Genomic DNA, 22,842 nt, shown 5'->3' on the forward strand with positions numbered 1-22,842 from the left:
TGACACCTTTTGCCGGTTGCATCTGACGACGGCGACGACCGTCACACAAGAGCCTTATCCGGACGTAACGGTTTCGGTCTTTTGTCGCTCGAGGGACAGATGCGTGCCCGTTTGCGGCGATAAGTCATCCCATGTGTCGGTCGGTGAAGTTCCGGACCGCTCCGCGCCGCACCGTGCCGTTGATCCGGGACAATAGAAGATGCAAACATCATCATTTACATGATGCGGTGGCGCACTTGGTTTCAGCAGAGCGGGTGTGGCAGGGTGAGACAGGGCTGTCAATCTTTCTGGCTGATGGCGGTGGAGACTCTTGGAGGGCTCTTCAAACGGCGTTCAAACGCTGCCTGTCTGGTCGGGTAGAGGAACATTGTCATGTGCGTCGCCGTTATCGCACGCGGCCCGTGGAAAGGTTGAAGTTGACAGCCACACGAAAAGAGCGATGAGCCTGGATGATAATGGCGTTTTACCGGTGGGAGACTCTCGGGGAGGCCGCGTTGATGGAAAATATTTTTACATACAACCCACCAACAACAACGAGCGAAAAAGATCACTTATGATTGACATCGAGATAATGTTGGCTATTGAATGGAACTTTTACCGGGTGAGTGGAGAGAGCGATTCCCTCGCTCTGTCATCATAAGCAGGCCAGCGACACGGCGAGACGCGCGGGCTTGGGCGGGAAACAGTCAAGATATGATGAACATCATAATCATCATTGATCACCCACACAATAATTGTTTTACAATGTTTCCCTACACGCCACAACTCGGCTCCTCAGGACGCATCAGAACGAAGGGGAGATGCGATATGCCCACCTTGGGTATGGCGGTACCGTTGCTGTAGTCTTGTTAACAATATAATCATCAATTTCTGGTCGGTCTGAAGACAAACGGCGAAATGTGCGAGAGCGATTACCCTCGATTTACGACAAGGTTGTGGTTCCATCAACTGTGAGGTGGAGGGCTTTGGCATGGGAAAATGTGGCACAGTTCTACTCCAAGCGATGATGCTATATCGGGGATGGCGATGTTATGCGACTTGAATGGATCACTTCATCACAAAGTCGCAGATGGAAGATTGATTGGTTTCACAATCAAAAACTCGAATGAATATAATCTGACGAAAAATTGCTTTTTCGATTGGTATGTGGGAGGTGCGCAGTGCTACTTTCTCTGTTAAGCTTTTATCATACTTCCTTGGATAAACGACCAGAAAGGACAAATGATTTGGCCATGATACCCATTGGTTTCAACAGTTCGTTAGGCCATATTATATCAAATATCATATAAAAAAAAATTTTTTTTTATTTGATAATAACTGGTAATAGCCCTGATTTTTTCTGTACAAAAAGTTCATCACTTAGGATCAAATTATTAGGTACATCAATAAATTTAAAAAAATTCAATAAATTTCTTATTCAATAAAATGACTACCGAATCTTATTCAATAAAATTTCTACCGATGGCGTTTCCGTCTGTATGACACTTCCACACACGAGAGGTTAAGAAGGTCTCTTAAGGAGATCCTTCGCTCTCCTCCATCACTCACAAGGACGTGGCAAGGGCAAATACTAATCATTGCAGAATAATAAGCTTCAAATCAGTGTTCATAGTAATAGGCAGAATAAAGATAATTTCGATGTTACTAAAAAGCGGTCTTATGGAGATTTTAATTCTCAAAATTTCATAATCCCAAATAAAAATTTGCCGTACTCGAAATTCCCTCTCACTTGGAAACATGCTTTCCGCGGAAAATCATCTCCTCTCTCTGCTGTACAGTCGCTTATCAGCTGTAGAAATCTCCGAACCCCTTCCTCTCACCACGTCCGTCGCACCTCATTCGATCGAGCGGACATCGTTCGCTCCAATTCCCCGTGGCAAAGCGTCAGCCTTGTTGGGGGCTCTTCTCGTTTTATCATTGCTACAACAGCGCCGCACTGTTCAGCGCTGGTTCAAGACATGAACGCGAACGGTGGAGCTGTTTGGGGTGGCAGGTAAAAGCAGTTTCATTTCCACCCCTGACAAGTTCGTGTAAATCGCGCACTGGCTATAAATTGAATTTCCTTTACTATCACGGTTTCGCCACTACCGAAGTGGAGGATCCGCGCCGTATCGCAGATATCCGATCGGTAGCGAGCGGCCGGTGGAAAGGTGGTGTAGGTTTGACTCGGCTAGACAGTTGGACGATCCACAACACGCGGACCGGTTGGAATACAAGAAAGAGAAGCAGCGATCCACTGCCGGTTAAATTGTTAGTATCGATATCGTACCAAGCTGGCGATTTGGTCGAAATGGGTCCAATCCAGGGCGGTTGTACTGAACCGATGCTCCAAATGTTTCATTGTTTGATGGGTCGGATTAGCACTACTTCAGCCCTGGTCGATTCAGCTATGTAGCGCCCAATTCCGCGTCTTGCTTAACAAATCATTTACCGAAACCCATTCCACCTGACTCCTGAATCCTTCCCCACACCATGGTAGGCCATCAAATTTCGCGCGATCGCTCGCGATTCTGCTTCCCTCCAAGTGTGCACCGTGGATTCGGGACGGAAAACGAGAAAGACTCTCCGTGTCTCCCCTCCCCTGTTGCTGTTGTTGTCGGGGAAGTTCCAGTTCCAGAAAAGTGCAACTCAGATATTTCGCGTACATCACGAAAGATTGTACATCATAAAAGCCGAGGAATTTTCTCACGGTGTGCCTTCCTCTGCCGGCGCACCGCGTCTGCTCTCCTTCGCCCACACCAGTGTTGCATCGCCGGCTCAAAATGCAATCGACAAAGGCACAGTGGCCGGAGGTCGACCGAAATGATGATGTTTTCATTTTTAATCCATGGAAACACTAAAAAATATTTATCCTCAAGCTACTTTTAAAATGTTCAACGTATTTTATTCGAAAACCGACCACTGTGCGCGGCTGGAGATGTTTCACCGAAATGCCCGGTGGTTTATGTTGCTGTTGAACTGCCAGTTGGCTGCCGCCGACAACAACGACGACCAACCAACACGATGACGATTCCACTTTCTGTGCTAGGCGTTGTTTTGGGTTTTGTTTCGCTTTGAAGGAAGTGATGCAGTTTTCACCACCATCTCAAGAATGGAATTTGAAAGTTCTCCTTCAGATGCGAAAGTCATTTGAATGTGCGCAGCACATAGATACGCAGAGGCGAGTTCGTTCCACCCATTAATGCCCGTACATTGTAGCCCAACAGTTCGGAACGGGCGACAGTTTTTGGAATAATTAATCATGACGAGTAATTGAATCAATTAAATGCCCCTTCGTAGGCTGAATCGAGACGGATTGTGACTCAGTCAGCTTCGTTGTTCGGAAGAAGCATGATCCCATGCGAACCAAAGGGTGCTCAACGTTCGAAGAGTGTGCACAGTTCTTGTAATGATCTTTCACGAACTGTGTGAAAAGATGAGATACTACACAATCTTAACTATTCGACGGATGGACCGTTCGTTGTTGGATTCCCTGCCAGCAAACGAGGACGGGGCTCCGATCCCAGGGTGGTTGTTGATTTATTGAGTGATTAATGATGTAATTTTTTCGCGCTGATTTTCACAGTCCGTCCATGCACGCCAAAGGTAAACTGGATAAAAGGTTTGATAAAAGATAGAAAACGGGAGGGTAAACGATTCTGCGGAACGGCTGAAAGAGTCACTTTGGTTGGAGAACGACAAGGATTGTACTGCTTCTTCCGTTTTTACATTTTACAGAATTTGGATGCATCATTCGTATGTTCTTTATAGACGTAATGATTGAGTTTGAGAATCACCCCAATGGCATCAACATATCCAAATAATTGGCCAGAGAATTTGAAAAGCGTGGTGGAATAATCTTTATTTGAAAACTCGTATGGCAAGAAAACAGCAGGATTTAATGAAGAGTAACAACAGCGAATATCGTCAAATAAAATTAATGACAAAATCGAGGTTCTTTTTGAAAATATGATGATCGAAACAAATTTTTTTTAAATGAAACTGTTTTTCGAATACTAAACAAGATAAATTACATATCATGTTATGTACAACAATTCGGAAGCCTCCTTTCAAGAGGCTCGGAAGCCTCCTTTCAAGAGGCTCGGAAGCCTCCTTTCAAGAGGCTCGGAAGCCTTCTTTCAAGAGGCTCGGAAGCCTTCTTTCAAGAGGCTCGGAAGCCTCCTTTCAAGAGGCTCGGAAGCCTCCTTTCAAGAGGCTCGGAAGCCTCCTTTCAAGAGGCTCGGAAGCCTCCTTTCAAGAGGCTCGGAAGCCTCCTTTCAAGAGGCTCAGTAGCCTCCTTTCAAGAGGCTCGGTAGCCTCCTTTCAAGAGGCTCATTAGCCTCCTTTCAAGAGACTTGAAAGCTTCCTTTCAAGAGACTTGAAAGCTTCCTTTCAAGAGGCTCGGAAGCCTCCTTTCTAGAGGCTCGGAAGCCTCCTTCCAAGAGGCTCGGAAGCCTCCTTCCAAGAGGCTCGGAAGCCTCCTTCCAAGAGGCTCGGAAGCCTCCATCCAAGAGGCTCGGAAGCCTCCGTCCAAGAGGCTCGGAAGCCTCCGTCCAAGAGGCTCGGAAGCCTCCTTCCAAGAAACTCGGAAGCCTCCTTCCAAGAGGCTCAAAAGCCTCTTTCGAAGAGGCTCAAAAGCCTCTTTCGAAGAGGCTCAGAGCCTCCTTCCAAGAGGCTCGGAAGCCTCCTTCCAAGAGGCTCGGAAGCCTCCTTCCAAGCGGCGCAGAAGCCTCCTTCCAAGCGGCTCAGAAGCCTCCTTCCAAGAGGCTCAGAAGCCTTCTTCCAAGAGGCTAGGAAGCCTCCTTCCAAGAGGCTCAGAAGCCTCCTTCCAAGAGGCTCAAGCCTCCTTCCAAGAGGCTCAGAGCCTCCTTCCAAGAGGCTCAGAAGCCTCCTTCCAAGAGGCTCGGAAGCCTCCTTCCAAGAGGCTCAGAAGCCTCCTTCCAAGAGGCTCAGGCCTCCTTCCAAGAGGCTCAGAAGCCTCCTTCCAAGAGGCTCAGAAGCCTCCTTCCAAGAGGCTCAGAAGCCTCCTTCCAAGAGGCTCAGAAGCCTCCTTCCAAGAGGCCTGGAAGCCTCCTTCCAAGATGCTCAGAAGCCTCCTTCCAAGAGGCTCAGGAAGCCTCCTTCCAAGAGGCTCAGAGCCTCCTTCCAAGAGGCTCAGAAGCCTCCTTCCAAGAGGCTCAGAAGCCTCCTTCCAAGAGGCTCAGGAAGCCTCCTTCCAAGAGGCTCAGAAGCCTCCTTCCAAGAGGCTCAGAGCCTCCTTCCAAGAGGCTCAGAAGCCTCCTTCCAAGAGGCTCAGGCCTCCTTCCAAGAGTCTCAGGAAGCCTCCTTCCAAGAGGCTCAGGAAGCCTCCTTCCAAGAGGCTCAGGAAGCCTCCTTCCAAGAGGCTCAGAAGCCTCCTTCCAAGAGGCTCAGGAAGCCTCCTTCCAAGAGGCTCAAGCCTCCTTCCAAGAGGCTCGGAAGCCTCCTTTCAAGAGGCTCAGGCCTCCCTTTCAAGAGGCTCAGAAGCCTCCTTTCAAGAGGCTCAGGCCTCCTTTCAAGAGGCTCAGAAGCCTCCTTTCAAGAGGCTCAGAAGCCTCCTTTCAAGAGGCTCAGAAGCCTCCTTTCAAGAGGCTCAGGCCTCCTTTCAAGAGGCTCAGAGCCTCCTTTCAAGAGGCCTCAGAAGCCTCCTTTCAAGAGGCTCAGAGCCTCCTTTCAAGAGGCTCAAGCCTCCTTTCAAGAGGCTCAGAAGCCTCCTTTCAAGAGGCTCAGAAGCCTCCTTTCAAGAGGCTCAGAAGCCTCCTTTCAAGAGGCTCGGAAGCCTCCTTTCAAGAGGCTCAGGAAGCCTCCTTTCAAAGGCTCAGAAGCCTCCTTTCAAGAGGCTCAGAAGCCTCCTTTCAAGAGGCTCAGGAAGCCTCCTTTCAAGAGGCCTGGAAGCCTCCTTTCAAGAGGCTCAGAAGCCTCCTTTCAAGAGGCTCAGAAGCCTCCTTTCAAGAGGCTCAGAAGCCTCCTTTCAAGAGGCTCAGAAGCCTCCTTTCAAGAGGCCTCAGAAGCCTCCTTTCAAGAGGCTCAGGAAGCCTCCTTTCAAGAGGCTCAGAAGCCTCCTTTCAAGAGGCTCAAGCCTCCTTTCAAGAGGCTCAGAAGCCTCCTTTCAAGAGGCTCAGAAGCCTCCTTTCAAGAGGCTCAGGAAGCCTCCTTTCAAGAGGCTCAGGCCTCCTTTCAAGAGCTCAGAAGCCTCCTTTCAAGAGGCTCAGGAAGCCTCCTTTCAAGAGGCTCAGAAGCCTCCTTTCAAGAGGCTCAGGAAGCCTCCTTTCAAGAGCTCAGAAGCCTCCTTTCAAGAGGCTCAGAAGCCTCCCTTTCAAGAGGCTCAGAGCCTCCTTTCAAGAGGCCTCAGAAGCCTCCTTTCAAGAGGCTCGGAAGCCTCCTTTTAAGAGGCTCAGAAGCCTCCTTTAAGAGGCTCAGAAGCCTCCTTTAAGAGGCTCAGAAGCCTCCTTTCAAGAGCTCAGAAGCCTCCTTTCAAGAGGCTCAAGCCTTCTTTCAAGAGGCTCAGGAAGCCTCCTTTCAAGAGGCTCAAGCCTCCTTTCAAAAGGCCTCAGAAGCCTCCTTTCAAAGCTCGGAAGCCTCCTTTCCAGAGGCTCGGCAGCCTCCTTTCAAGAGGCTCGGAAGCCTCCTTTCAAGAGGCTCGGAAGCCTCCTTCCAAGAGGCTCGGAAGCCTCCTGTCAAGAGGCTCGGAAGCCTCCTTTCAAGAGGCTCGGAAGCCTCCTTTCAAGAGGCAATGCCCATGGTTCAATCCCAGTCTGCGGCACTTCACTTTTTCTTTAATTAAAATAATCGATAGGCAACTTTTTTTTTTCCAAGTTCGTTTATTTGGTAGGCTCAGGCGTGTATAACACTTTACGGAGCCACGTTTCTTTGTGATATGAACAATCGACATAATCTTATTATTAAATTAGTAAGAGAGGGAAATAAGCCAACGTACTCGTGGTGACTCGAGGTTAGGTTTACAATGTTTAAGGATGGATGGGGATTAGGATTCGGGAATCAGGGAATCATCATAATCAAGGAATTTCAGCAGTTCATCCGGTCATTTGGCGTCGGGGACGATGTGGTGTGTCGTCGTGCTCGAAAAATGGTTCGCATGGGAGCATCTTCCGGACGGCCAGAGCTACGGCGCTCTACGGGACAGAAAGACAGAGACAAAACAAAAAAAAACTTCGAAGAAAAGAAAAAACAAAAGTATTAGACTTTTATGTCAGAGGAACAAAGAAAACTATAAATGGCTTGCATATAGACCACATCACGGTCCCCCAAAACACCTCTTATCTCCTGGAAGGGTTGTTTACCTCAGGCCACTAGGGTATCCAATAATTGCTCTCTGGAGACGTCGTTTTCCGAGCAGAACCAAACTACGTGATCGATGTCATCATAACCGGCTCCGCACCTACATAAGTTGCTATCGACAAGGTTTATTCTGTACAGATGTGCGTTTAGTGAATAGTGATTGGACATAAGTCTCGACATCACGCGAATGAAGCCTCGACTTAAGTCCTCACCTCTGAACCACGCTCGCCCAGAAACTTGAGGAATTATAGAGAATAGCCACCGTCCAAGTTCGTTGTGTGTCCAATTTCTTTGCCAACTTTGAAGAGTACTCTGACGGACTAATGGGAAAAACTCGTTGCTCGAGAATTGTCTATCATAAACCTCACCTTCCTGTGCGCCCACCTTTGCCAGCGAGTCTGCCTTCTCATTGCCGTGGATTGAGCAGTGAGAAGGGACCCAAACAAAGGTAATCTTGAATGATCTTTCGACCAAACCACGCATCTGCTCTCTTATGTTTGTAAGAAAGTAAGATGCGTGCTTAACAGGTTTCATCGACCGGAGTGCCTCGATAGAACTAAGACTATCCGAGAAGATGAAATAATGGTCTACGGGCTGATCGGAAATTATCCCCAAAGCGAAGTTAATTGCTGCCAGCTCAGCAACATAAACCGAGCACGGTTCCTGAAGTTTTCGGAAGGTGGTTGAAGTTACATTGAAAACACCGAAGCCAGTGGATCCGTTGATGCGAGAACCATCAGTGAAATATCTGTTGTTGCAATTGACATGTTCATATTTTTCAGAAAAAATGGAGGGAATTGAGAGATTTCGAAGATGATCTGGTATTCCTTGAATGGCATGTTTCATGGACAGATCGTATTCAACTGAGAAACTGTCATTGGTGAAGTCAACTCGAGGGGGAGTATAACATGGAAGACAGAGATCTGACGATATGTAGTTGAGATAAACTCTTAGGAATCTTGACCGATGAATCAGTTCAAGCATATTATCGAAGTTATGTAAGACAAGTTTGTTACTTGTTCCACATTTGATTAGTATTCTTAATGAGAGCTCCCAGTAACGGTGCTTTAAAGGAGTGACTCCAGCAAGCACCTCCAGGCTCATGTTATGCGTTGAATGCATAAAGCCAAGTGCAATACGCAAACAACGATATTGAATTCGTTCCAATTTAATTAGGTGGTAATCAGCTGCTGAGAGGAAGCAGAAGGAGCCGTACTCTAAAACAGAGAGAATAGTCGTTCTATATAGTTTGATGAGGTCTTCCGGGTGAGCACCGCACCATGTTCCGGAGATAGAACGTAGGAAATGGATCCTTTTCCGGCATTTCTCTATCAAATACTCAATATGAAGTCTCCAGGTGCATTTAGAATCAAACACGACCCCAAGGTATTTAGAAGATAAAGATTGGTTGATGTCATCATTCAACAGCTTGAGTTTCAGTTGAGCAGGATACCGCTTCTTAGTAAACACAACCGACTGATGTTTTTGCGGTGAAAACTCGATCCCTAAATGTCTGGCCCAAACAGTCAGATTATCCAGGGTACTTTGCAATGGTCCTTGCAAGACAGCTGCACTTGGACCTCTTAGAGAGACCACGGCATCATCTGCAAGTTGTCTGAGCGTGCATTGTCCTTCCAAACAATTGTCAATATCTTTAACATAGAAATTATAAAGCAAGGGACTTAAACATGATCCTTGGGGAAGGCCCATGTAGCTAGTTCTGGAAGTTGTCAGAGTGCCGAGTGTGAAGTTCATTTGTTTTTCTGACAACAAATTGTACAAGAAATTGTTCAAAATAACGGATAATCCACTACTGTGCAGATTGTCTGACAGTACTTCTATGGAAACTGAATCAAAAGCGCCCTTAATATCCAAGAATACTGAAGCCAATTGCTCCTTGTGCGCAAAGGCCAGCTGTATATCTGAAGAGAGCAACGCTAGACAATCGTTTGTTCCTTTACCCTTACGAAATCCAAACTGAGTATTTGAGAGTAATGCATTATGTTCAACCCAATGGTCGATTCTTGAAAGGATCATTTTTTCCAATAATTTTCTCATGCATGAAAGCATGGCAATCGGTCGGTAGGAATTGTAATTAGACGCTGGTTTCCCAGGCTTTTGAATAGCTATTACTTTTACCTGTCGCCATTCAGGTGGCACAATGTTGTACTCCATGAAACAGTTGTACAGGTCAAGTAATCGTCTTTTTGCGATATCTGGGAGGTTTTTAAGAAGATTGAATTTTATGTTATCGCATCCCGGACCAGAGTTATTCGATGAAAGAAGAGACATAGATAGTTCCAGCATTGAGAATGGTCCACCCAAAGAACCGGGATCAGTGACTGATTCTCGAAATAGCGGTTCTGCTGGTACGGAATCTGGACAGACCTTTTTTGCGAAGTTGAATATCCATCGATTGGAGTATTCTTCACTCTCGTTGGTGGAAATGCGGTTCCGCATGTTGCGGGCCGTTTTCCAAAGTGTTGTCATTGAGGTTTCTCGTGATAGTCCCTCGACAAAACGTCGCCAGTAGCTACGTTTTTTTGCCTTGAGAAGATTTTTGAGCTTTCTTTCGAGCCTCAAATACTCTTCAAAAAGCTCGGACCTTCCGTGTTTACGAAAGGCCTTGAAGGCATCAGATTTCTCAGAATACAACTTAGTACATTCATCATCCCATCCAGGAGTGGCTGGTCTTCTTATGACAGATGTACTTGGAACGCGTCGTTTCTGAGCTTCCAGTGCGCTTTGATGAATCAATTCGGTAAGGAATCGATACTCATCCAGTGGCGGAAGAATATCAGTTGATTCAATACCAATTTTCACCGCCGATGCAAATTTTTGCCAGTCAATGTTCTTCGTGAGATCGAAAGGAACATTAACTGGCTCAGATTGTTGATAGCCACTCTTAATTGTGGTGACTATCGGCATATGGTCACTACCATGGGGATCTTGAATTACCTTCCACGTGCAATCTAATGATAGTGAATTTGAACATAAAGACAGATCAATACGGCTTTGTTGACCATTTGGTCCTATTCGAGTTACTTCACCTGTGTTCAAAATATTCAAATTGAAATCGTCACACAAATCATAGAAAATAGGCGCTCTATAATCGTCATACGTTTCGCCCCATCCAATACCAAGGGAGACTGCGCTCCAAAGCTGTCGACGATTAAGAGATGCGTTTGGTGGAATATAAACTGAAGCTATGCAAAGGTCTTTATTCTTTACATTTACTTGGCAAGCGACGATTTCTAAGCCATTAACAACCGGAATGGGAATTCTGTAGAAGGAGTAGCATTTTTTGATCCCCAAAAGAACGCCACCATAGTGGTCATCCCGATCTTGGCGAATAATGTTAAAATCGTGGAAGTTGATTTCATCTTCAGAAGAAAGCCATGTTTCACAAAGAGCAAATACATCACAATCGGAATTGCGAATCAAAAGCTTGAACACGTCCAATCGAATTTCTAGACTATGACAGTTCCACTGCAGCATAGTGGGTGTATCTTTGTATGGCCGTATTATCCATCGAAAGATACAATTTCTGCAAGAAGGGCCATGAAACAGTCAATTGCTTCAGATAACTTTCTACTGTTGGAATAAAGAGGTCAATGATTGGCCTCAATGAATCCGGAATATTGAAAAGATTCAAAAAGCGGTCCACGAGGTCCTTAAAGGATATCAATCCTCGCTTGGACGAGATTCTCTTTTCGGAAGTGCGAGTAGCATTTTCCTTTTCATTGATAATCCTAGCCGGATGTTTCTTAGGAACATCGGGTTTAGGCAATGGCGGAATGTCTTAGAGCAGCAGGGATCTGCAGTGAAGACTGGTTGCTTCAGGATTTTAAATAATCCCCATTACCTTCAGATTTTGCCAAGCCTTTATGGATGACTTTTGTTTTCTTACGGCGCGATCCCGGGAAGACGGTTGCTTCCTCTTTTCGGGCGCGTGTACCTCGAAGAATCATCCATATCGGCTGCGTCAGAGTCCGATTCATCAATGGAGATGGAATCATAATAGTCACTTACTTGAACGGTAGCTGAAAAAGCAGTCTTTGCGGTGGCAGTGGCGGATGTGTCTTGCGCTTTAACCATTTCCGCATAAGACTGCTTGGAGCGCTGTACCAACGAGCGCTTCACGTTTGGGTGCGTTTTCTGTACACCGGGCAATCTTGCAAACCATGGGCAGGATCCAAACCACAATAAGCACATTTTGTGGCTTGTTGCTGACAGGTATCCTCCTGATGTCTTTGGAAACATTTACCACAAAGTGGTTTGTTGTCACAAAACTCGGCAGTGTGACCTAATTGTTTGCAGTTGGTACAATTAAATACCCTTGGTACAAACAAACGCACCGGAAACAACATATTCTCGATATCTACATATTTTGGAGCATCGAACCGGCGAACGTCACCCGAAGCGAGCCTGACTAAGAACATATCTTTTGCCATCTACCATGGCTGCTGAATGCAATTCCTTGCCATCCAGAATATCCACGGTAGACTCCATTGCGTTCTTCAAGCGGCCTTTCCCGCAAGTACATCCTTGCAAGTTAGGCTCGCTGCGTTGATCACACCCTCTATTTCGACCTCCCGCGAGGGGACATAAACTAAATATTCAATATTGTACGCCCTGTCGCCAGCAATTTCATTCGCCACCTGGTATGTAGGTGCGGTGATGCGTAGTTTGTTTCTGTTGATTTGATTGAAATCAAGCTTCGTAAAACGACGCGTCAAGTCTCGTTTGATGCCGAGGAAAATCTAGGCTTTTCGCTTTCTGCCGAAAGTAACCAACCCAAGAGCCAGGCGAGATGCCTGGTAAAATCGTGTGCAAACCTCTTTTGGAGATACATCGCCTCTCACAGTCTCTGCTTCCATTCTTACTGGAGAGGTGGAAGTACAATTCTGGCTTATACTAACTTAAAACTATTACCAAATCAGAAAAAAAATGAAAAAAAAAACTAATTCAGTTGATTTAAATCAGTCCCGCTCCAAAAGGGAGAACAATAAAACAAAATCTGCCACTTATCTGCGCTGCTGCTGTAGGTAGCAGCAGAAACAATAGCCTGCTTCACTGGCGTCGCCAGAAGCAGCTACTTCGCTCGCCGACAGTGATCGCCTTGGATCCGTAGGTAGGCACCACACAATAGACTCGCACTACCGAACAACACCCGCGATGAGACACAGCACACACGTCTGGCTCGTTCGAACTATCGGCACGGAATGTATAGGCAACTTATTATTGCAACAGTTCGATTGGTTTATGGTTTTAGCCCTTTTGTTTAGTGTAAAGATTAGAATAAAGAACGAGAACAATTACCCGATGAATAATGAAGTGTTCTGCATTTTTGACACACTTAATTCGAAACCAGTAGTGGTACGAGGGTTAAACAACAACTCTATTACCCAGCATCATGTGAGCAATAACTCACCGGTTCCACGCCCTCCCCATTTCCCACTCGCTCAATTTATTAGCCGTCAGTTCGGATAAAAATGATCACCGATTTGTCAATCCTTCCGGGGTGCACCAGGAGAGAAAACTCCGAAGCTCTCCAGCATATGTAAATTCCACCCATCCGCATGTACATACGTGCGGTGGTAAATTTTCCTAGAAATATCGCCTCAACGCACTCTCATCGAGTACTCGCTCGCTCTCATCCTGCAACCCGGTGTGAAAATAGTATAAATTTAAATTTAATTTGCATAAAATCATCCCAACGCAAAACGGGTTTGCACATATCTTGAGTTCCATTCTTGCGCTGCAGCTACGACGTTTGTGTGCAACTCGACTTCGATCCTTCAATGCGGGGAAAAACAAACGATATTGTTATTTTTCTTTATTACACCGTACCATCAGAGCGGGAGTTTATTTATCGTTTGGTAGTAAATATTGCCTTCTTACCAGGAATCGAAGCCTGCTTGATTAAATGGAAAACGGCAAACGACGATGACGACGCTTCGGTTCGAATCGAAGGAAACTTTGAATTTGAACCGGCCTCCTTCGTCGTTTCGATTGGGTTTGACATTCGTCCAGTGTCCGTATGTGTGTATGTACGGATGTAATCGAATGGTGACTGCTTTTGGCGCACAGAATGCGGGAAGGTGCAACGCGAGATTGGCTTAATCATAATTACGATTTTGCGGGTTATCGCACACCCAGGACCGGTTGATTAATGGCATTCGCCCGGTGGCCCGACTAGGGTCAATCTAATGAATCTCTTTGTTTACATTGCCAATTGATGCGTATTACATAGCGAACCGGTTGGATAGTTTTTTTCCTGACATAGGATTTGTCAATTTCTGGGATCGAGATCCAGCCGGTTGAATGAATTATTTATGAAATTTTCACACGCTATTATTTACAACGGCTTCAATTCGCGGCGAAAAGTCACAGAGTGGCCAAATTTCGCGGAACTGACCGCGAGAAACAAAAGCGCGCACATTTCGTTTGTTCCGAGCTGGGCTCTCTTCCGACGCAACAATGAATGGGATCCAGCGATGCAGCGTGCGGTATGTGTGAAATCCCGCAGAATGAAAAATGAAGCCAACGGAGCCCAAAACCGGGCGCGCTCGCGGATAAAGGGAAATATTATAATTTATTTTTAATCTGATACATAATAATGTTAATCTTATAAACTCAACACGATATTTGATACCCTCTCTCCCCGAAGTCCGTAGTGCATGAGGAGCAGTATGAGGCTTGGATTACGACACGACAAGGGTTTCTTGCGTATTGTTCGTGAGCCGGAATGCTGCCCGCAGGATTGTGGAGAATCTGGAACTCTGGAAGTTACATTAACACTCGCGTTTTTGTTTTTCATTTTTATTTTATCACGTTTGTTCGCCAGTTACTGCTCAGCCATCATTTTATATTGAGCGGGACCAGGTCAGAAGTGTAGTTAGGCTATCTGTAAAAAGGGAGCAGAAACTGATGGAACGATATCGTTTGTCACACGGTCAATTTTATCGTTTAACTGTCAAAAAGGTTTCCAGAGCCATACAAATGCTGAATCTTTGATATAGAAACATTCTAACTAATCGATAGATCCGTTAACAAACCGATAGTAACACAAAACGGGGAGGGGATAACTACTTCCCCGCGTTTGTTTGTTGCAGGAGGAACCCGCGTAGGAGCTCACTCATGTGCAACATTCAACGCTGGAGGTATGTTTCTTGTAGATGTTCTTCCTGGAGAACATTTCAAATCTATGTTTTTATTACGTTCTTAAATTCTAGTTAATTTCAATAATTTAGGTAGATCAAGTCAATGTTAGTAAAACATGCATGGGAAAATCTACCAATTAATAGCATCTATAATCACCACACTCTTAGCATAAATAATATAGCCCTAATTTGCACTTTTTATAAAGTTCTCATAGTGAAAATCCTTCCCCATTTCTTAATTATTTGAATTTAATAAAATTATGTCAATGCTATTTAATTACGTAAAAATATGCGTCATACTCCAAATAAAATTAATCGCTCTATTGTCAAGAATTGTATCAATTTTATGTCTAGGAACAACAACGATGTTTCGTTGGACATTATCAAAACACACACCATTTTCAATGTTATTGTTTCACTAATTTAACTGAATGTCATTACTAATGCAATCTTATCGAGCATAAAAGTAGATTTTCCGCGCAAGAAACTCTCCCCCATAAAAAGTAGTTTCATCTTGAAAAAACAAGCCCAAGTGCATGTCGTAAAAGAGCACAGCGTACCACCTTTGATAACAGCGTCGGAAAGCCAACCAGCACAGTTTTAATGTTTCTTCTCTCTTGAGAAACCGGGGAAAACTTTTCCCGGTCATATTGTTCGGCGGAGGAAAATGCCACGTACCAAGCTGCCGGGTTCCATCCCCACTCGAACGTCTTTCGACTTGTGAGTTGGCGCGCAGGTGGACGAGGTTTTTAAGATAATGTCTCCGTCGCCGTTTCTGCCTGATGTCATAATGGAACTAATGTACTTTGGGCTCTTCTGTGCCGGGTACTATTTTTAGCATAATGAGTCGTGCTTATCTTTTCTGTAATGGAAGTAGCACTTTTCTTACGGTCGCTTTAACAATGTTTTCCATTGTAAAACGAAGCGTCTGTTCTTCTCCCGCATAGTAATAACAAATGATGTTACAAACAAGTTGAAAACAATATAAACTCATCGTTTTAATGCCATCGACCGAGGCCAATCGAAAAAACCGCAACAAGGAATCTCAACGCAGCGCAATTCGTCCGGATCGAATTGATTGAAATCACGTCCGTGACCCGGTCAGTAACACGTGCAAAACGAGCCACTGACCACATCGGTCCCAAATTGGTTTAAATAAAATCAATTTCATAATCACCATTACGATGCGGGACTGGATCAGTTTGCGGTCAGCTACGCCCGCAGTCTCTCTCAGGGACGTCACTGGAGTTCAGATTCCGATTACGTATCGAGTCGGTGCAACCCATTAGCCCAGATAATGGGAGCGAATCCAATCCAATCTCCTTCGGAATGGTTCAAAGTCGATAATGATATCGCACTGCCGTAGGAGTTGGAACCGGTAACAGGGAAGGGATGGTCATTCCAATGCAAATTGGATTCGGTAACAAGATGAGCTGGAAAGGTGCGAACAAACGGTACCCTTGATCACCCTTCAATTACGGCTTGTCTGATGCATTTGGGATTCTGAGAAACAATGTTGCCGCCGAGGATGAAACCTTGGATCACAATTCGATCCCGTTTCCCGTAAGTTTGAGCCGATCTTGGCGAATGTGTAGCCATCGGTTGTCGTGACCTCGAAGATCACCGTAGAGTAGCTGTCAAAGTTAATGAATTCCACCGCCATCGCTTCACCCGGGAGCGCCACCTGTCTACCGGCAATGCATCCCTGCCAGAGATCGGTCTGCTCATTTTGTCGTCGTCGTCGTTGTTGTTATCCGATTTGTTCCGACATGAGTCCTGCCAAAGTTCGTGTCGTTCGGAAATCAGTTTGCGCGCTTGTTTGAACAAATTAAAAGAAAGGCGAATGGGTTCCGCCTCTCCGGGTCGGCCTCCGCCAGCTCAAAATCGAAAAGAAGGGCGAATAAAGTAAATAAAATAAAACACATGAATCTTGATTCCACGCGCGCTCCCCAGCTATGGGATCCATCCAGCAAAGCCCAGTAATGTTCCTGCATCGCAGAATGGGGCCGCCGCAGAGAGCAGATGCGGAACAACACGAGGGGACGTCCCTGAGATGAAGATTTCAGCTGTTGCGCTCGAAGCTAATTTCGTGAGTTTCGAGTTTATCCGAACCGCAGAAATAATTAATTATTTGCTGGCGATGCTGGTGCATCGGTAGTGGCCAGCACGCCATCATGGACCATATCGTACTGTTCCGTTGCAGGCGTGATTGTCGTGCTCCAGCGCTCGGGGTGAGTTCTCGGGAAAAAAGATGTTAAAAACAAATACCCCTCGGCGAGACGATCCATCGCAGAAGCCAGTTCGTCACGAGCTGTCAAACTGGTTCCCGAGACTAGCGCCATCTCGCGGCGACGTTGTTGATGTTGTTTGCAGCAGGAGACGAGGCACCTGTTGTTACAAAATGATAAATTCGTCCCGTTTGGAACGCACGGTGTCCACGAAAGGTCAAACCCGCGCAAGCGGGATCAATCGCCGGGTCAGCAGAATATATTTTATAGAGTAAAGTGTCTCTCCGCTTATCTAAATCAGTGGCTACCTGTTCGAAAGCGCCGCGCGTGTGGAATTGTAATTTATTCATTTTGAATTGAGCACACTTTTTGCCGGGCGCTGCCGGAATTGTCAGTTATTACAAACTCTCGTTTCCGGCGTTCAAATTTCGCCGGTTCCGCTGATTTTGGTCGGTCCCTGGGTGCTGCCCATTATTGATGGTCGTTGGTGGAAACTTTTCATCGCGATAAAACACCGCTTTTCACGTTATTATTTTTCCATCGTGGACGGCAATCTGTGCCACCGAAAAAAAAACATGGCCGACGGTGTCGGAAACGGATGGAGAAATGGAAGTGGGGTGGTCGAACCGTGTAACACCTCAAACCAAAGTTTTTTGTTGCGCTCTTATCTATGGTGGTGCTCGGGCAGGTGAAAAATCAGCGCTTTTTGCGAGCAGGACAATATAGTAGACAAAAAGGGCCGGAACATGGCTTTTTGGTACAGTCGGATGTTGCACATTCACTTATCTTGTCGGATGGTACTGAACTATCCGCAAACGCTAGTTGGCGGAACGGAAAAGGCGGTTTTCATGCCTACAAATTTAATAAATGTTTCCATCTCGTATGCATTTCTTTTACTACAAAACTTTAAATAACTTCGCGGTATTCGTAATATGTAACTATAAAAGCTCGCAAATATTGTTTAATGGAACTACAACATACCATGTGCCTGTTATTAATTACCCAGAAACTAAATAAAGAAGTCATTGTTTCATTTGCGTCTTTGGTCCTTGTTAAACAACAATGTCGATTTATTCTAACCTAGTGTAACAAATCACCTCAGCGACATAAATGATTGTCTGCCGCCACCGCCAGCGGCTACGATGCACCTCTTGATGATTTGTGAGATAAGCATTGAGGCGTCTAGCAAGCACCTTAACACAATTGGTTGCAACTCCCGACTAATAACAATGTCTGGAATCGAAGATTTATCTTCAATGTTCTTCTCTAATAATCGATGCACAACAAAGCTAATTTTGACAAAGATATGGCCGCAGTACGTTCGCGATAACCCAATACAAGCCGGCGCGCCGCCGCTGTTCCAGCCTCCGAAGAAAACAAGCCGCCTGACTGCCACCTATACGATCCCGATAACATATTGGATGCTCCGAGCTAGTTTGACCGCCATGCGTGCGTGGTCCTCGCGCAAAACTTCGCTAAACCGTGAAAACCAAAGCAATAAGCTTAATTATCTGATTTATGCTTTCTTCGCCCCGAGAGATAAAGGCACAGAGCCAACCCGCTCCGGTCATAATACGATCGCGTTGCGGTTTTTTCAATTTTTATTCAATTACCATTCCTTCCGAATATCGCCGGCGGCCAATTTACGCTAAATATATTCATCATCATTACATCAGCTTTACATCTTTTTAAACAAGCGACCTCAGCCGCCGGAATAATCGCCATAACCGCAACAAAGCAGTCAAGGGATCGGATCTCACCTCAACTCTTCCACTCGTCTGCCGCGACGGTAATCGGTTAACTTCTGTTAATTTCGTGTTCTCTTCCGAGCGCAATTTACATAATTTCGCCTTCATCCGAGCCAGAGAGGGAGATTCCAACACCGAAGAAAGCGAGAAACTCCTTCGCAACTGCCCGCTGCCCTCCAGGGCGGCATTTTGCAACAAAAAACAAAGTCTTGTCATTTTTCTTCCGTCGCCCGCCGCCGCTGAGCTGCGCCGGTCGTCTCATCCGCGAGAAAAGTGTAATGAGTCTTGTTTTATTTTTATTGACATCATTACTCATCCTCATGAGAGATGCTGGCACCGGCGGCTGCGACCAGGACGGTGTTGGTTGTTATGACCCCTTGGTTACAAAGCCATATTCTCACGCTATTTGCCCGCCATCCTGTCAAAGTTCGCCGAGGATCAATATGGCGGCTGCTGGTGCATTGATAGCGCCACAACTTGTTATCAATGCCTCTTGTTTTGCCTCATTTCTTTTTCCACATACAAAATGATAAGCCACGGTTTCAAAGTACAACTCGCATGTAATCAGAGCTTGCCCCGGCCATAATCATCAATAATGAACGCTTAGTACGGTCTTTTTTCCGTTGTTGAGTAAGCTTGGACTTGGAGTGGATTAACAATTACAACATAATGCTCGCAGTAGGCGAGCAACGTTGAGTCCGTGGTAGTCAACACTGCTTTTTATGTGGCCTGCTTCGGTCGAGCTAGCCTTCAAGTGGATAGTGGAAATGACAGTAATGACGACGACGACGTTGTCGCGGTACAAAAAGTACCCTCGTCGGAATATGAATATTTAAATCGATGGCTAAACAAATGAAATTGAATTACAATATCGCGCACAGTTCCCCAACGAAATAGCAGACCTGGGGTACTCGACTCTAAGAAAACACTTGCGCGCGCATGCGTTAATCGATTTTGAACACATGGCTCTGAATTGCTAATGAGTCGATTATCAATTCCGATGACGACGTCGATGGCGTCTTTTTGTTCTGGGAATCCTTCAGGGCCGCTTGTACACACATACAACACTTCAAAAGGTGACAATCATTCTAACCTCATTTTCATTTCACTTTTTTTTCTCTGTTCTTCTTGCAGCCGTGCAACGAGGTCGCGTTCCACCATCGCAACCGCCGGGCCTCCCCTACGGCCAATACTCGATACCAAACGGAGACGCTGTTACCGGTTTCAATGGGCACTCGTATCTTAGTTCCTACATCTCGCTACTGCTCCGGGCGGAACCTTACCCCACCTCTCGGTATGGGCAGTGCATGCAGACGAATAACATCATGGGCATCGACAATATCTGTGAGCTGGCAGCACGGTTACTGTTTTCTGCCGTTGAGTGGGCCCGAAATATACCCTTCTTTCCGGATCTCCAAGTGACGGACCAAGTCGCGCTACTGAGGCTTGTGTGGTCTGAACTGTTCGTACTAAACGCGTCCCAGTGCTCGATGCCACTACACGTGGCGCCTCTGCTGGCAGCTGCCGGCCTCCACGCATCACCCATGGCCGCCGATCGTGTGGTCGCCTTCATGGACCATATCCGGATATTCCAGGAACAGGTTGAGAAGCTGAAGGCTCTGCACGTTGACTCTGCTGAGTATTCCTGTCTGAAAGCAATAGTCCTATTCACAACAGGTAAAATGCTGGACTATCTCTTCGGAGATGTCCACGCACTGCTTGCAAAAATCAGCTCCACACTCCAAACCCTGCAGTCCGAATCCGATGTCATCCATCTGGTGCAGATGCAAATGTACCATCTCTCCTCCCAACTACCCACTAATACCACTAACAATAGTAGTTTATCGCCAAATACTTCCATAAACACTACCAATAGCAGCAGCGGGAACTCCTCGCTCAACAACATGTCCGGGTCGTCCTCGACTGGATCGCTAACGGTGGCGGTTTCACAGAAAGCCCCAACTTCGCTGGCGTCGCCCTCGGTAACAACGACTGCGGCCTCCGCCAACGAAGCCACGGCCACCGTTAGCTCCAGCAGTTCGACGACTCCGCTAAACAACAACGATCTCAAAACCGCCAACAACAATCTACCTCAAGTCAGTGAATCTGGCTGCACTGGAACGGCAGGTAACTCACTTATGGCAGCCGGTGTGGGTGCCCTTTTTGGCAGTAGTGCACAGTCGAAGACCCCGCCCCTGCCGGCTTCACTGTTTAGCTTCCAAGCGACCCCCAACCGATCCTACCACGGAACGCTCGACGACTTTGTCAATCTGAGCAGCAGCAGTCCGTACGGCGTCGGTTCGTCCCCATTCGGGGCGGCGGCCGGTTTCGGTTCCGGGGGAATTTTCAGCCCGTACGCAAACGGTAGCCTGCAGGGACCGGTCGGGGCCAAGTATCTTAACAGTAGTGCCGAGTACAAATTTTCCCCGTACAGTCCCTGGAGTAGACGATAGATCTTAGCGATAGACCAAAGTGCCGGTGTTATGACGGTTCGATTGGTAGCACTTGAAGCGTTGTAATACTAGTTACCAAAATTAGCTGTAATCGTTGTAATTTATTCTGTACAAAGTGATTATCTAGTATCGTATTATTTATTGGTGTATTTATTTAACTTATTCGTTATGTTTAGTTAGAAGTAGTTGGTCATGGACGAAATGTACTGAGCCAAAATGCAAGACAAAATAAATCATTGAGTTTGTTTCACCGAAACCATAATCAAAATCCGTCGTTTCAATCTAGGTTAGTCAAAGAGCATTTATGGTTTCGGTTTAAATTTCTTTAAAAAAAATTAGCTCAAATGCCAATACATGCACGGTAGAAACGCTCGGTAGTAGGCTGTAGTACAAAATCGCGAACGCGAAGCCTGCTTAGATTGTTCCCGTCCCAGTACAAACCTCGGAGTAGTAAGCATTTGCAGTAGGCAAAGAAATTAGACCGTCCGCCGCGCGTAAATTTCGCATTCCGCTGAATTGAATTCGGGTTGTCAAGTCTGCTGCTACAACTTCCAACTACTCAATCGGATTAGGTTCCTACTACCAACCTTTTCCTCGACGGCATAAATCTTGCACGGCTTCCCCGGTCTGTAATGATCAGGAAGCGAGTCGTGTCGTCGCGTCTCGGGGAGAAAACGGACAGGAATGTTCCGCGCGAAAATTCCAAACAATCACTGAACACTGCCGCGTTTCCCCTCGTTCGTCATCCATGCCAGCCCGCGGGGTTGTCATCACTTTTTAAACCGAAAGAAAACTTAGGGGAAAGGGTTCAAATATGCGCATGAATTATTTAAATAAGAATTGGTGGAAGTCATATCTACATTTAAAACAAATTGGCAGTTTTGTGCAACACTGGTACATTAATTGTAGTCGCCGTGTTTTGACATCAAAATGTCATAAAAAGTACTTGCGAAATATAATAGGCGTGTTTAAGTTTTAAGTCCTGTTACGGCTAAACGTTTCGATTTGGACGATTTGTATATAATCGAATATTTTTTTAACGAATTTTGAAGCATATAAATTGCTTGTAGACACAAATTTATATACACCGTGTTGCAAAGCGTGGACATTTTTGGGGCGTAAGAACAAGAAATATAAACAGATGTCATGCTCTCAGGAGTAATTATTCCAGTTCGAGACAGCAACACGTACGGACGTGTTTTTTGCTCGCGCATTTTTTCGAAGTGTTTTTTCTCGTTCTTTCGCTGTTGACGTTTTCGCTTGTCGCGTTGGCGTTATTTTCTCCCGGACCCGTCATGGGAGACTCGGTGGCCGATTCGGTCGCTGGAAAAGTGCCTAAGCGCACTGCTCTTGGAGGCGCGGGTAAACCCCTCCAAGCAGCTTTTGCAGAGCAACGTGTTCTCGCCGTTGCCGCTTGATGACGCCGGCAATCCGCCGAAAAAGAGGAAGAAGCAGCAATCGCAGCTGCCGCAGGTGCAACCGGAGCGGAAGGAGAAGTGCCCGCCCGTGTTTGTGAAGGGCGATCCGCCGGATTTACGCCCAAAATTCGCCAGCTGATCGCTAAGGGCTGAAATGTACTTTTCGGCTCTGCAGCGAGGGCGTGAAAGTGATGCCGGCCAACAGGGACCATCATCAATCCGTCGTGGAGTTCCTCGAGGTCCACAAGTATGAGTACTACACTCATGACCACCCCGGCACGAAGCCGCTCAAGGCTTTGCTGCGAGGACTTCACGACATGAAGGAGGAAGAGCTCCAAGCAGAGCTTGAAAGTTGCGGACTGAAGCCAGTAGCCGTCCACAAGATCGCTCGTCACGACAAGGCGAGGAAATATCGCGACCAGCTTTACCTGATCCATCTGGAGCACGGCTCCACTACCTGGAAGGACCTGAAGCTGGTTGGCGTTATAAATTACACCGTCGTTGACTGGGAGCGATATCGGCCAGTGCACCGC

The 22,842-nt window shown here is 46.3% G+C and overlaps 1 protein-coding gene across 2 annotated transcripts in view; it reads left to right on the top strand.

Annotated features, from left to right (window-relative positions):
• LOC134225667 (nuclear receptor subfamily 2 group F member 1-B) overlaps nucleotides 1–22,842 on the top strand; it is a 216,270-nt gene that overhangs the window by 59,141 nt on the left and 134,287 nt on the right. The window contains exon 3 of one of the 2 annotated variants that reach the window (XM_062705932.1): nucleotides 19,573–21,153. In XM_062705932.1, coding sequence (XP_062561916.1) covers nucleotides 19,573–20,891 — 1,319 coding nt within the window. In that variant the 3' untranslated portion in view covers nucleotides 20,892–21,153. Of the gene's footprint in view, nucleotides 1–19,572; nucleotides 21,154–22,842 lie in introns of those variants that run through there. The other variant, XM_062705933.1, reaches the window with a different exon arrangement.

The sequence above is a fragment of the Armigeres subalbatus genome, chromosome 3 (assembly GCF_024139115.2).
Source record: "Armigeres subalbatus isolate Guangzhou_Male chromosome 3, GZ_Asu_2, whole genome shotgun sequence".
NCBI classification, from domain to species: domain Eukaryota; kingdom Metazoa; phylum Arthropoda; class Insecta; order Diptera; family Culicidae; genus Armigeres; species Armigeres subalbatus.